At 42.9% G+C, this 15,727-nt stretch overlaps 1 protein-coding gene across 2 annotated transcripts in view; it reads right to left on the reverse strand.

The window, feature by feature from the left end:
* Positions 1-15,727, reverse strand: part of ccdc77 (coiled-coil domain containing 77) — a 38,199-nt gene that overhangs the window by 14,686 nt on the left and 7,786 nt on the right. For both annotated transcript variants that reach the window (XM_041849752.1, XM_041849751.1), the window contains exon 9: positions 7,211-7,481. In XM_041849752.1, coding sequence (XP_041705686.1) covers positions 7,211-7,481 — 271 coding nt within the window. The remainder of the gene's footprint in view (positions 1-7,210; positions 7,482-15,727) is intronic.

Consider the following 15,727-nt stretch of genomic DNA (forward strand, 5'->3'; position numbering starts at 1 on the left):
AATTACGCTATGGCCTTACCATTATTAAGAAATAAAAGGGAAGCGACCCGACATACTGACCGTGAAGGACGAGTGATCTACAAAATAGGAGTCAGAGAAGGGTGGGGAGTAAGATTCAAAATTAGGATTAGGGATCTTATCAGGACGGATAAGCAAGCAACGTGGGATTATAAAATCCCATTGTATTTATGTTCAGCTCCCTCGGCGGATTGTTCCTGGGCTCAGGTATTTAGACATACTGGGGGACGGAGATATGAGACGGGGGGCTGGACGTCCAGATGGAGGATAAGAAGGTATAACGACATCCCCACGGAGATGGTTGTAACAATAGTAAAGGTCACTAAAGAGGACATGAAAATAACTTACTGGGCTTGCGCGGACGAATACGGATGGGATACTTGTCTAAGATTACATTTGATGGAGTCAAAAGATATGGAGGGCACAGGTACTGTCATTAATCCATTAATAGCAATAGACCGAGTAGATCAGTCAAGGGATGACGGAGTCAATTCGACTAACCCGTCCACTATGAAAGATTTTCTCCTCCAAGAATGGAACCAAGGGGAAGTGGAGGGGGTCCCTGATGAGAATCTCTGGTTAAAGTGGATGAAGTACACCGCTAGGGCCTTGGGGGAGACCAATTGTTATACATGCTCAATTGGGCGACCGACAATGTTGACCGCCCCAATGCCAAAGGCAATGTTTCCCTGTGTATTAGACCTGGGGTCCAATCAAAAAGAGCCAAATTGCACAGGGATTGGGCTGGCAAAATTGACATACTCGGCCAGCCCACCTAGATTCACTTTAACTCCTGGCGAATACCAGTGTTACAGACATAGAAATGGCACCCGTAACTTGGGTGATTTTGATGGCTGTAAAGAGATAATTAATGTGACTGATTTAGATAAGGAAGGGAGGGGAAAAATTAGGAACCTTACCATCCCTCTGACTGATGTGTGATGGGCATGCACTAACAAAGGGAGCATTCGACAGACATTACCAGAAGGATGGGTGGGTACTTGTGCACCAGTATTGTTGGTCCGTCCAAACCTGTAAGAATTAGTCATCAAAGACCAGTGACAGGAAGAATAATCAGGAGGAGAAATATAGGTCAGAAAGGAAATAGCCCAATTTGGAAAGATGGTATAGGCATCCCCAGGGGTGTTCCAGACGAATACAAAGCTATGAATCAAATATGGGAGGGTTTTACCACAACATTTTTCTGGTGGGTGACAATAAACAAAAATGTTGATTGGATAAATTCTATCTATTACAACCAACAACGATTTATTGACCAGACTAGAGATGCAGTAAAGGGGATCTTCGAGCAATTATCCGCCATCCCGCTCATAACTTAGTAGATGATGGTTCTAGATCAGGCAGAAAGGGCCGGTGTCTATAGAATGATAAGCCATTGTTGCACATTTATCCCTAACAACACCACACTGGATGGGACAGTCACCAGAGCTCTTACAGAATTAACTGCACTAAGTGAAGAATGAACTGAGAACTCAGAAGTTAGTACATCGTGGATAGGGTGGTTTGAGGAAATATTTGGTAAATGGAAAACCATAGCAGCCACCATCTTAGGAGCGGTCAGTGTTTGTATGGGTATTCTTGTATTATGTGGTTGTTGTCTTGTTCCCTGTGTCCGAGGATTGGTGAATCAGGCGTTGGTGAAATGCAGTATCTAAACAATGATGAAAGATGGACTGACTCCGGACTCTGACCAGGGGAATGTGAAAAAACGATCCTCCAGGCTTGGTGGATGACGAGGATTTGGACCCTGAAAGACCGCAATTGGATGAAATGTTTATTAGTTCTGACGTGATCTCTGAGATTTATCCTGAATATGTAATACATTTATCCTGAAAATGAAACCATTTAGTCAAAGGGGTGGATTGATAGATTAATTTGTATTTTAAGAATAATGACTAAAGGATTTCACCCCAAATACAGTATAAATGTGTAAACTGTGTAACAATTATCAACCCACTAACAGAGGGGGGGGACTAAACATTCCAGGGTGAAGGAGAAAGGTGGAAACTGTTTAAGAAAGCCTCCTAAAGGTGGGCGGAGCAAAGTGCCTTTGTGTGTCAAGAGGTATAAAACAGGAGGGTATGGGTTTTGGCGCCAGAGCTCTCCATGAATAAAGATACAGATAATCCTTGTTGGTTGTGGACCTTGAATCATTTATGATTAAAACCAGAGCCTTACAACCTCTGGTAATGATTCAAGCTTAGGTTGAATTAGAGATAGGAATTCTCTTAACAGTAGCAAAGAAGTGACTTTTTTATTTTATTTATTTAACTAGGCAAGTCAGTTAAGAACAATTTCTTATTTACAATGACGGCCTACACCGGCCAAACCCGGACGACGCTGGGCCAATTGTGCACAGCCCTATGGGACTCCCAATCACGGCCGGTTGTGATACAGCCTGGAATCGAACCAGGGGGGTCTGTAGTGACGCCTCAAGCACTGAGATGCAGTGCCTTAGACCGCTGCGCCACTCTGGAGCTTATAGATGATTTGGAAAATGCTAACATACAGTGCATTCGGAAAGTATTCAGACGCCTTGACTGAGAATGCCAAGAGTGTGCAACGCTGTCATCAAGGCAATGGGTGGCTATTTGAAGAATCTCAAATATAAAATATATTTTGATTTGTTTAACACTTTTTTGGTTACTACATGATTCCATATGTGTTATTTCATAGTTTTGATGTCTTCACTATTATTCTACAGTGTAGAAAATAGTAAAACTAAAGAAAAACCCTTGAATGAGTCTGTGTGTCCAAACTTTTGACTGGTACTGTATATATATATATATATATATATATATATATATATATACACATACAGTGAGGGGGAAAAAGTATTTGATCCCCTGCTGATTTTGTACGTTTGCCCACTGACAAAGACATGATCAGTCAATAATATTAATGGTAGGTTTATGTGAACAGTGAGAGACAGAATAACAACAAAAAAATCCAGAAAAACGCATGTCAAAAATATTATAAATTGATTTGCATTTTAAATGAGGGAAATAAGTATTTGACCCCTCTGCAAAACATGACTTAGTACTTGGTGGCAAAACCCTTGTTGGCAATCAGAGGTCAGACGTTTCTTGTAGTTGGCCACCAGGTTTGCACACATCTCAGGAGGGATTTTGTCCCACTCCTCTTTGCAGATCTTCTCCAAGTCATTAAGGTTTCGAGGCTCACGTTTGGCAACTCAAACCTTCAGCTCCCTCCACAGATTTTCTATGGGATTAAGGTCTGGAGACTGGCTAGGCCACTCCAGGACCTTAATGTGCTTCTTCTTGAGCCACTCCTTTGTTGCCTTGGCCGTGTGTTTTGGGTGATTGTCATGCTGGAATACCATCCACGACCCATTTTCAATGCCCTGGCTGAGGGAAGGAGGTTCTCACCCAAGATTTGACGGTAAATGGCGCCGTCCATTGTCCCTTTGATACGGTGAAGTTGTCCTGTCCCCTTAGCAGAAAAACACCCCCAAAGCATAATGTTTCCACCTCCATGTTTGACAGTGGGGATGGTGTTCTTGGGGTCATAAGCAGCATTCCTCCTTCTCCAAACACGGCGAGTTGAGTTGATGCCAAAGAGCTCGATTTTGGTCTCATCTGACCACAACACTTTCACCCAGTTCTCCTCTGAATCATTCAGATGTTCATTGGCAAACTTCAGACGGGCCTGTATATGTACTTTCTTGAGCAGGGGGACCTTGCGGGCGCTGCAGGATTTCAGTCCTTCACGGCGTAGTGTGTAACCAATTGTTTTCTTGGTGACTATGGTCCCAGCTGCCTTGAGATCATTGACAAGATCCTCCCGTGTAGTTCTGGGCTGATTCCTCACCGTTCTCATGATCATTGTAACTCCACGAGGTGAGATCTTGCATGGACACCCAGGCTGAGGGAGATTGACAGTTTCTTCCATTTGCGAATAATCACACCAACTGTTGTCACCTTCTCACCAAGCTGCTTGGCGATGGTCTTGTAGCCCATTCCAGCCTTGTGTAGATCTACAATCTTGTCCCTGACATCCTTGGAGAGCTCTTTGGTCTTGGCCATGGTGGAGAGTTTGGAATCGGATTGATTGATTGCTTCTGTGGACAGGTGTCTTTTATACAGGTAACAAACTGAGATTAGGAGCACTCCCTTTAAGAGTGTGCTCCTAATCTCAGCTCGTTACCTGTATAAAAGACACCTGGGAGCCAGAAATCTTTCTGATTGAGAGGGTTGTCAAATACTTATTTCCCTCATTAAAATGCAAATCAATTTATAACATTTTGACATGCATTTTTCAGGATTTTTTTGTTGTTATTCTGTCTCTCACTGTTCAAATAAACCTACCATTAAAATTATAGACTGATCATTTCATTGTCAGTGGGCAAACGTACAAAATCAGCAGGGGATCAAATACTTTTTTCCCTCACTGTGTATATATACAGTGGGGAGAACAAGTATTTGATACACTGCCGATTTTGCAGGTTTTCGTACTTACAAAGCATGTAGAGGTCTGTAATTTTTATCATAGGTACACTTCAACTGTGAGAGACGGAATCTAAAAATCCAGAAAATCACATTGTATGATTTTTAAGTAATTAATTTGCATTTTTATTGCATGACATAAGTATTTGATCACCTACCAACCAGTAAGAATTCCGGCTCTCACAGACCTGTTAGTTTTTCTTTAAGAAGCACTCCTGTTCTCCACTTATTACCTGTATTAACTGCACCTGTTTGAACTCGTTACCTGTATAAAAGACACCTGTCCACACACTCAAACAGACTCCAACCTCTCCACAATGGCCAAGACCAGAGAGCTGTGTATGAACATCAGGGATAAAATTGTAGACCTGCACAAGGCTGGGATGGGCTACAGGACAATAGGCAAGCAGCTTGGTGAGAAGGCAACAACTGTTGGCGCAATTATTAGAAAATGGAAGAAGTTCAAGATGGCGGTCAATCACCCTCGGTCTGGGGCTCCATGCAAGATCTCACCTCGTGGGGCATCAATGATCATGAGGAAGGTGAGGGATCAGCCCAGAACTACACGGCAGGACCTGGTTAATGACCTGAAGAGAGCTGGGACCACAGTCTCAAGGAAAACCATTAGTAACACACTACGCTGTCATGGATTAAAATCCTGCAGCGCACGCAAGGTCGCCCTGCTCAAGCCAGCGCATGTCCAGGCCCGTCTGAAGTTTGCCAATGACCATCTGGATGATCCAGAGGAGGAATGGGAGAAGGTCATGTGGTCTGATGAGACAAAAATATAGCTTTTTGGTCTAAACTCCACTCGCCGTGTTTGGAGGAAGAAGAAGGATGAGTACAACCCCAAGAACACCATCCCAACCGTGAAGCATGGAGGTGGAAACATCATTCTTTGGGGATGCTTTTCTGCAAAGGGGACAGGATGACTGCACCGTATTGAGGGGAGGATGGATGGGGCCATGTATCGCGAGATCTTGGCCAACAACCTCCTTCCCTCAGTAAGAGCATTGAAGATGGGTAGTGGCTGGGTCTTCCAGCATGACAACGACCCGAAACACACAGCCAGGGCAACTAAGGAGTAGCTCCGTAAGAAGCATCTCAAGGTCCTGGAGTGGCCTACAATGTGATTTTCTGGATTTTTGTTTTAGATTCTGTCTCTCACAGTTGAAGTGTACCTATGATAAAAATGACAGACCTCTACATGCTTTGTAAATAGGAAAACCTGCAAAATCGGCAGTGTATCAAATACTTGTTCTCCCCACTGTATATATATATATATATATATATATATATATATATATATATATGTATATATATATATATATATATATATATATATATATATATACTTTTTCTATATGACAAAATATTAGTACTGCAAAATAGTTTTGTTGGAGTGACTTAAAAAGTTGAGATGATACAGATTATATTTTTAGTTGAGCAAGACAAGGCATCCAGGGAAAGTATTGAAATTATTTTGGGTGACAAAATGGTTTCTGTGAGAATTACAGGAGGGGGGCGTTTAACTCCAAGCCACCCTACGTTTTTAATATGCCAGGTAGGCTACACCATTTGTAAAGCGGATTAATGTGCTTCATTTTAGCAGAAGAGAAAGCTGGGATCCTATTTTAAATAGTGGCCAGTCGATTCCACAATGACTGGGCTTATAAGAACACCTTTCACTATGCTCTGTAGGCTATGGGCTCTCCAACCCTGTTCCAGAGGTCCGAGGCCTATAGGCTACTCTTAGGGTTATTTGGCCACTTCAGTTGTGATACAAACCTTATCTAAACATATAGGCCTATAGGCTAGGCTACGTGATGCTTGCGTCTATGATTTTTAAAAAGTTGCAAAAAATGCATGCGCTGTTTCTTGCCTTAGACTGCACACGCAGGGTATCATTCACAAGTGATAACATTCTCACCCATCAGACTATTCTCAATTTAATCTTGTCTTTACATATAATATGTGTGACATTAGTTTTGATTTAGAATAGACCATTATCATGCACCTGTTGAAACAGGGGCAGGGAAAAAAAGACGTAATCCGTATGCACTTAAATAGGGAATGGAGGACGCTTTTCCCAAGGTTCATTTTCATGCCAGCCAGGTAGGCGACTCCGGTTGTAAAGCAAAGCAATGTGCTTAATATTAGGAAAGTTCCTAAATAAATATTGTTAGCCTATAGAAAGCTGATGGGATCTTCCTCTTTTTAATAGAGGCCATCAGAACTGTTTTCTCACGCAATTACATAGCCTATAGAAATGTTATGCAACATGGGATTATAGGAACACATTTCATTCCATGCATCAACCAGCTATGAGGAGCTGGCTCTCGCTGTGCAACAGATGATGATCATATTCCACTCCAACTCTGAACGCCAGGGCTCTAATGAAGTGCTTGATTAGATTTTCGATCACATTTGCATAGATGTCAGAGTGATTAGAGAGACAATAGAGCGCTGAGTACCAGGCCATTAGCAAGTTTGGTAGGCTACTAATGACTATCAGAGCGCAGTTTTGGAGAAGCCTAGTTACCGTGACGGTCACGTGGAATTTGACAGCGGTAATATGGTCACCGTAACAGCCACGCTTTTAACACCACTTTAAAGAAGAGACCCTCCTTTATTTGAGGTGTTGGGTGGGACATGATCCCAATTATGTAAGACCTCTGATCTGAAGCATGTGTACCACTACTCACCCTGATCTCCTCCCTGTGGACGTGCTGTGTGTCAGGCTGGGGCTGGGTTAGGAGCAGGGCCATGCTGCTGCTGTGTCCTCTGGATCCTGGTCCCGGCTGCTCCCTCCCGTGACCATCACTGGCTTTCCTCAGACGGTCCTGGGTTGAGTCCAGCTCTCGCAGCAGCCGGTCCTTCTCCACCATCCAGCCCTTCTCCTGGGCCCGCGTCTCAAACTTCAGCTGTAGGAAGTCCCTGGTGCTCTCGTACAGCAGGTTCTGGGTCCGGTCCAGCCTGGGAGGGAGAGTAGAGAGGGACAGGGAGCGGGAGCGGGACAGAAAGGAAGGGAGAGAACATGTATTCGGGATAGTGGTACGTGAACTAGGATGGGCATTTGACATTTTCTGACTGTTCGAGTACTCAGATGATTTTTTTCTGAGTACTCAGGCCCACACTGGAAAAAAACATGCGCATTTATCTATATGCCAACAACAATGCCTAATATAACATAGCCATTACAGGATAACAAATCTGAATTGCTAAATTGCCCCATATACACTGAGTACACCAAACATAAAGAAAACATTCCTAATATTGAGCTGTACCCCCTCTTTTCCCCTCAGACCAGCCTCAATTTGTCAGGGCATGGACTTTACAAGGTGTCAAAAGCATTCCACATGGATGCTGGCCCATGTTGACTCCAATGCTTCCCACAGTTGTGTCAAGTTGGCTGGATGTCCTTTGGGTGGTGGACCATTCTTGATACACACAGGAAACTGTTGAGCGTGAAAAACCCAGTAGCGTTGCAGTGCTTGACACAAACCAGTGCGCCTGGCACCTACTACCATACCCCATTCAAAGGCACTTAAATATTTTGTCTTGTCCATTCACCCTCTGAATGGCACACATACACAATCCATGTCTCAATTGTCAAGACTTAAAAATCCTTCTTTAACCTGTCTCCTCCCTTTCATCTACACTGATTGAAGAGGATTTAACAAGTGACATCAATAAGGGATCATAGCTTTCACCTGGTCAGTCTATGTCATGGAAAGACCAGGTGTTTTTATTTTACCCTCTTGTTCGATCTTGTCTCATCGCTGCAACTCCCCAACGGGCTCGGGAGGTGAAGGTCGAGTCATGCGTCCTCCGAAACATGACCCGCCAAAACGCGCTTCTAAAACACCCGCCCACTTAACCCGGAAGCCAGCCGCACCAATGGGTCGGAGGAAACACTGTTCACCTGACGACTGAGGTCAGCCTGCAGGCACCCAGCCCGCCACAAGGAGTCGCTAGAGCGCCATGAGCCAAGTAAAGCCCCCTCGGCCAAACCCTCCCCTAACCCGGACGACGCTGGGCCAATTGTGCGCCACCCTATGGGACTCCCGATCACAGCCGGTTGTGATACAGCCCGGGATCGAACCTGGGTCTGTAGTGACGCCTCTAGCACTGCGATGCAGTGCCTTAGATCGCTGCGCCACTCTGGATACCCAGAACAGGTGTTCTTAAATGTTTTGTATACTCAGCGTATATTCATTCAATAAAAAAAACAAGTGCCATTTAAGACTAATTTATTGAAACCGTAATATCAACTAGTTACATTATATTGTGGAACACAATCTTCAAAACGGCAGCAACCTCGCCAGTGGCACTTGCTTGTAGAAGCCTATGGCTGTGCATTGGCATAGTCTTGCTTTGTTAATTTAGCAGACAAGACACTTATTTCCGAGCCCTTATCACAGTAAAGACACACCTATTTTATCAAAATTATGTAATACAGTGCCTTCGGAAAGTATTCAGACCACCTGACTTTTTCCACATTTCGTTAGGTTGTTTTTCCCCTCATCAATCTACACACAATATCCCATAATGACAAAGCAAAAACTGGTTTTTATAAATTTTTGCAAATGTATTAAAAAAAACAGCGACTACGGCCTCGAGTCTTCTTGGGTATGACGCTACAAGCTTGGCACACTTGTATTTGGGGAGTTTCTCCCATTCTTCTCTGCAGATCCTCTCAAGCTCTGTCAGGTTGGATGGGGAGCGTCGCTGCACAGTTATTTTCAGGTCTCTCCAGAGATGTTCAAATCGGGTTCAAGTCCGGGCTCTGACTGGGCCACTCAAGGACATTCAGAGACTTGTCCCGAAGCCACTCCTGCATTGTCTTGGCTGTGTGCTTAGGGTTGTTGTCCTGTTGGAAGGTGAACCTTCACCCCAGTCTGATGTCCTAAGCGCTCTAGAGCAGGTTTTCATCAAGGATCTCTCTGTACTTTGCTCCATTAATCTTTCCCTCAATCCTGACTAGTCACCAAAGCCCCATATACTACCCACCATTGTGACCTGTAAGCTCTCGTTGGCTGGCCCTCACTATATATTTGACGCCAAACCCACTGGCTCCAGGTCATCTATAAATCACTTCTAGGCAAATCCCCGCCTTATCTTAGATCATTGGTCACCATAGCAACACCCACCCGTAGTATGCGTTCCAGCAGGTATATCTCACTGGTCATCCCCAAAGCCAACACCTCCTTTGGCCGCCATTCGTTCCAGTTCTCTGCTGCAAATCACTGGAACGAACTGCAAAAATCTCTGAAACAGGAGACACTTATCTCCCTCACTAACTTTAAGCATCAGTTGTCAGAGCAGCTTACCGATCACTGCACCTGTACACAGCCCATCTGTAATTAGCCCACCCAACTACCTCATCCCCATATTGTTATTTACATTATTTATTTTGCTCATTTGCACCCCAGTATCTCTATTTGCACATCATCTTCTGCACATCTATCACTCCAGTGTTAATACTAAATTGTAATTATTTTGCACTATGGCCTATTTATTGCCTTACCTCCATAACTTACTACATTTGCACACACTGTATATATATGTTCTATTGTGTTATTGACTGTACGTTTTGTTTATTCCATATGTAACTCTGTGTTTGTTGTTTTATCTTGGCCAGGTCGCAGTTGTAAATGAGAACTTGTTCTCAACTGGCTTACCTGGTTAAATAAAGGTGAAAAAAAATAAAAAGAATAATATTGTCTCACAGTCCCTGCCGCTGAAAAACATCCCCACAGCATGATGCTGCCACCTCCATGCTTCACCGTAGGGATGCTGCCAGGTATCCTCCAGACGTGACGCTTGGCATTCAGGCAAAAATAGTTCAATCTTGGTTTCATCAGACCAGAGAGTCTTGTTTCTCATGGTCTGAGAGTCTTTAGGTGCCTTTTGGCAAACTCTAGACTTCCGTCTAGCCACTCTACCATAAAGGCCTGATTGCTGGAGTGCTGCAGAGATGGTCGTCCTTCTGGAAGTTTCTCCCATCTCCACAGAGGAACTCTAGAGCTCTGTCAGAGTGACCATCGGGTTCTTGGTCACCTCCCTGACCAAGGCCCTACTCCCCCGATTGCTCAGCTCAAGGAAGAGTTCTAAACTTCTTCCATTTAAGAATGATGGAGGCCACTGTGTTCTTGGGGACCTTCAATGTTGCAGAAATTTTTTTGTACCCTTCCCCAGATCTGTGCCTCGACACAATCCTGTCTCGGAGCTCTACGGACAATTCCTTCGACCTCATGACTTGGTTTTTGCTCTGACATGCACTGTCAACTGTGGGACCTTAGATAGACAGGTGTTTGCTTTTCCACATCATGTCTAATCAATTGAATTTACCACAGGTGGACTCCAATCAAGTTGTAGAAACATCAAGGATGATCAATGGAAACAGGATGCATCTGATTTCAATTGAGTCTCATAGCAAAGGGTCTGAATACTTATGTAAATAAGATTTGTTTTAAAAATTTTATAAATTTGCTTAAATGTCTAAAAATGTGTTTTTGCTTAGTCATTATGGGGTATTGTGTGTAGATTGATGAGGATTTAAAAAAATATATTTCATACATTTTAGAATAAGGCTGTAACGTAACAAAATGTGGAAAAAGTCAAGGGGTCTGAATACTTTCCGAATGCACTGTATAACCAATAATGTGTATAAACACTGGATGACTGACAGGGGGCGCTATATTGAAGCGACCACACAGCCATCTTGGCAATCCTCCTCCATTGTAGAAAATAATTTGAAAGCTATAGAAATGCATTTATTAATTGTCTACATTCGTTTTGACACGTTTATTCTATTACAGACACCTTAATGCATACTTTTAAATTATATTATGCGAGCTAAACATAAAAATATATAAATATACACAGTGGGAGAACAAGGATTTGATACACTGCCGATTTTGCAGGTTATCCAGAAAATCACATTGTATGATTTTTAAGTAATTAATTTACATTTTATTGCATGACATAAGTATTTGATACATCAGAAAAGCAGAACTTAATATTTGGTACAGAAACCTTTGTTTGCAAATACAGAGATCATACGTTTCCTGTAGGTCTTGACCAGGTTTGCACACACTGCAGCAGGGATTTTGGCCCACTCCTCCATACAGACCTTCTCCAGATCCTTCAGATTTCGGGGCTGTCGCTGGGCAATATGGAGTTTCAGCTCCCTCCAAAGATTTTCTATTGGGTTCAGGTCTGGAGACTGGCTAGGCCACTCCAGGACCTTGAGATGCTTCTTACGGAGCCACTCCTTAGTTGCCCTGGCTGTGTGTTTCGGGTCGTTGTCATGCTGGAAGACCCAGCCACGACCCATCTTCAATGCTCTTACTGAGGGAAGGAGGTTGTTGGCCAAGATCTCGCGATACATGGCCCCATCCATCCTCCCCTCAATACGGTGCAGTCGTCCTGTCCCCTTTGCAGAAAAGCATCCCCAAAGAATGATGTTTCCCCCTCCATGCTTCACGGTTGGGATGGTGTTCTTGGGGTTGTACTCATCCTTCTTCTTCCTCCAAACACGGCGAGTGGAGTTTAGACCAAAAGCTATATTTTTGTCTCATCAGACCACATGACCTTCTCCCATTCCTCCTCTGGATCATCCAGATGGTCATTGGCAAACTTCAGACGGGCCTGGACATGCGCTGGCATGAGCAGGGGGACCTTGCGTGGCGCTGCAGGATTTTAATCCATGACGGCGTAGTGTGTTACTAATGGTTTTCTTTGAGACTGTGGTCCCAGCTCTCTTCAGGTCATTGACCAGGTCCTGCCGTGTAGTTCTGGGCTGATCCCTCACCTTCCTCATGATCAATGATGCCCCACGAGGTGAGATCTTGCATAGAGCCCCAGACCGAGGGTGATTGACCGTCATCTTGAACTTCTTCCATTTTCTAATAATTGCGCCAACAGTTGTTGCCTTCTCACCAAGCTGCTTGCCTATTGTCCTGTAGCCCATCGCAGCCTTGTGTAGGTCTACAATTTTATCCCTGATGTCCTTACACAGCTCTCTGGTCTTGGCCATTGTGGAGAGGTTGGAGTCTGTTTGATTGAGTGTGTGGACAGGTGTCTTTTATACAGGTAACGAGTTCAAACAGGTGCAGTTAATACAGGTAATGAGTGGAGAACAGGAGGGCTTCTTAAAGAAAAACTAACAGGTCTGTGAGAGCCGGAATTCTTACTGGTTGGTAGGTGATCAAATACTTATGTCATGCAATAAAATGCAAATTAATTACTTCATACAATGTGATTTTCTGGATTTTTGTTTTAGATTCTGTCTCTCACAGTTGAAGTGTACCTATGATAAAAATTACAGACCTCTACATGCTTTGTAAGTAGGAAAACCTGCAAAATCGGCAGTGTATCAAATACTTGTTCTCCCCACTGTGTATATATATATACAGTACCAGTCAAAAAGTTTGGACACACCTACTCATTCAAGGGTTCTTCTTTATTTTTACTATTTTCTACATTGTAGAATAATAGTGAAGACATCAAAACTATGAAATAACACATATGGAATCATGTAGTAACCCAAAAAGTGTTAAACAAATCAAAACATATTTTAGATTTTAGATTCTTCAAAGTAGCCACCCTTTGCCTTGATGACAGCTTTGCACACTCTTGGCATTCTCTCAACCAGCTTCATGAGGTAGTCAACTGGAATGCTTGAAGGAGTTCCCACATATGCTGAGCACTTGTTGGCTGCTTTTCCTTCACTCTGCGGTCCAACTCATAATATAATAAATAATATGCCATTTAGCAGACGCTTTTATCCAAAGCGACTTACAGTCATGCGTGCATATTTTTTTTTTTTGTGTATGGGTGGTCCCGGGGATCGAACCCAATACCTTGGCGTTACAAGCGCCATGCTCTACCAGCTGAGCTACAGAGGACCACAACTAATCCCAAACCATCTCAATTGGGTTGTCGGGTGATTGTGGAAGCCTGGTCATCTGATGCAGCACTCCATCACTCTCCTTCTTGGTCAAATAGCCCTTACACAGCATGGAGGTGTGTTTTGGGTCATTGTCCTGTTGAAAAACAAATGATAGTCCCACTAAGCGCAAACCAGATGGGATGGTGTATTGCTGCAGAATGCTGTGGTAGCCATGCTGGTTAAGTGTGCCTTGAATTCTAAATAAATCACAGACAGTGTCACCAGCAAAGCACACCCACACCATCACACCTCCTCCTCCATTCCTTCACGGTTGGAACAACACATGCGGAGATCATCCGTTCACCTACTCTGTGTCTTACAAAGACACGGCGGTTAGAACCAAAAATCTCAAATGTGGACTCATCAGACCAAAGGACAGCTTTCCACCGGTCTAATGTCCATTGCTCGTGTTTCTTGGCCCAAGCAAGTCTCTTCTTCGTATTGGTGTCCTTTAGTAGTGGTTTCTTTGCAGCAATTCGACCATTAAGGCCTGATTCACGCAGTCTCCTCTGAACAGTTGATGTTGAGATGTGTCTGTTACTTGAACTCTGTGAAGCATTTATTTGGGCTGCAATCTGAGGTGCAGTTAATTGCTGATTTCTGAGGCTGGTAACTCTAATGAACTTATCCTCTGCAGCAGAGGTAACTCTGGGTCTTCCTTTCCTGTGGCGGTCCTCATGAGAGCCAGTTTCATTATAGCGCTTGATGGTTTTGCGACTGCACTTGAAGAAACTTTCAAAGTTCTTGACATTTTCCGCATTGACTGACCTTAATGTCTTAAAGTAATGATGGACTGTCATTTCTCTTTACTTATTTGAGCTGTTCTTGCCATAATATGGACTTGGTCTTTTACCAAATAGGGCTATCTTCTGTATACCAACCCTGCCTTGTCACAACAAAACTGATTGGCTCAAACGCATTAAGGAGGAAAGAAATTCCACAAATTAACTTTTAACAAGGCACACCTGTTAATTGAAATGCATTCCAGGTGACTACCTCATGAAGCTGGTTGAGAGAATGCCAAGCGTGTGCAAAGCTGTCATCAAGGCAAAGGGTGGCTCCTTTGAAGAATCTCAAATATAAAATATATTTTGATTTGTTTAACCTCTACGGAATCGGTGTCCCGTATAAGGGACGGTTGAGCTAACGTGCGTTAATATGATTAGCATGACTGTTGTAAGTAACAGCAAACTTTCCAGGACATATACATGTCTTATATGGGCAGGAAGCTTAGATTCTTGCTAATCTAACTGCACTGTCCAATTTACAGTAGCTATTAAAGTGAAAAAAGACCATGCTATTGTTTGAGGAGAGTGCACATCAACAAAAAATGTATCACGGCAACTGGTTTGATACATTCACCTCTGAAGGTAAATAATGTACTTACATTCAGTAATCTTGCTCTGATTTGTCATCCTAAGGGTCCCAGAGATAAAATGTTGCATAGTTTTGTTTGATAAAATCAATTTTTATTTTCAAATGTAGGAATATGTAGTTTGAACCCCTGCTGTCTCTGGCTCCACACCCACCCCGCCCGGCCATCTAGATATGTGAAAGTTAGTGTATAAGCTAATGATCCATCATGTATGACATTCATGGGAGTGTATAAACTTACATTTTGTATTACTATATCATTTTTGTATGTTCTCTATAGTTATGTACTTGAAAATATATCATCTGACCAATTCGGCACATTTGGGCAGACTTGATACAAAATTGTCCAGTATTGCAACGCTTCACTGGATCAATCTGAAACTTTGCACACACACTGCTACCATCTAGTGGCCAATATCTAAATTGCGTCTAAACTGCAATATTATATTGTGGCCTTTCTCTTGCATTTCAAAGATGAAAAAAAACAAAACAAAAAAACATGTTTTTTGGTTTGTATTATCTTTAACCAGATCTAATGTGTTATATTCTCCTACATTAATTTCACATTTCAAAGTGTTTCCTTTCAAATGGTATCAATAATATGCATATCCTTGCTTCAGCTCCTGAGCTACAGGCATTTAGATTTGGGCATGTCATTTTAGGCGAAAATTGAAAAAAGGGGTCCGATCCTTAAGAGGTTAACACTTTTTGGGTTACTACATGATTCCATATGTGTTATTTCATAGTTTTGATGTCTTCACTATTATTCTACAATGTATAGTAGGTGTGTCCAAACTTGACTGGCACTGTATATACTGTTCCTTAAAGTATATTTTTAGAGAGTACTATTGTTACTGTCCCCACTACAACAACAAAAATACTTAAATAC

Source organism: Coregonus clupeaformis, chromosome 26, assembly GCF_020615455.1.
Source record: "Coregonus clupeaformis isolate EN_2021a chromosome 26, ASM2061545v1, whole genome shotgun sequence".
Lineage (NCBI taxonomy): Eukaryota > Metazoa > Chordata > Actinopteri > Salmoniformes > Salmonidae > Coregonus > Coregonus clupeaformis.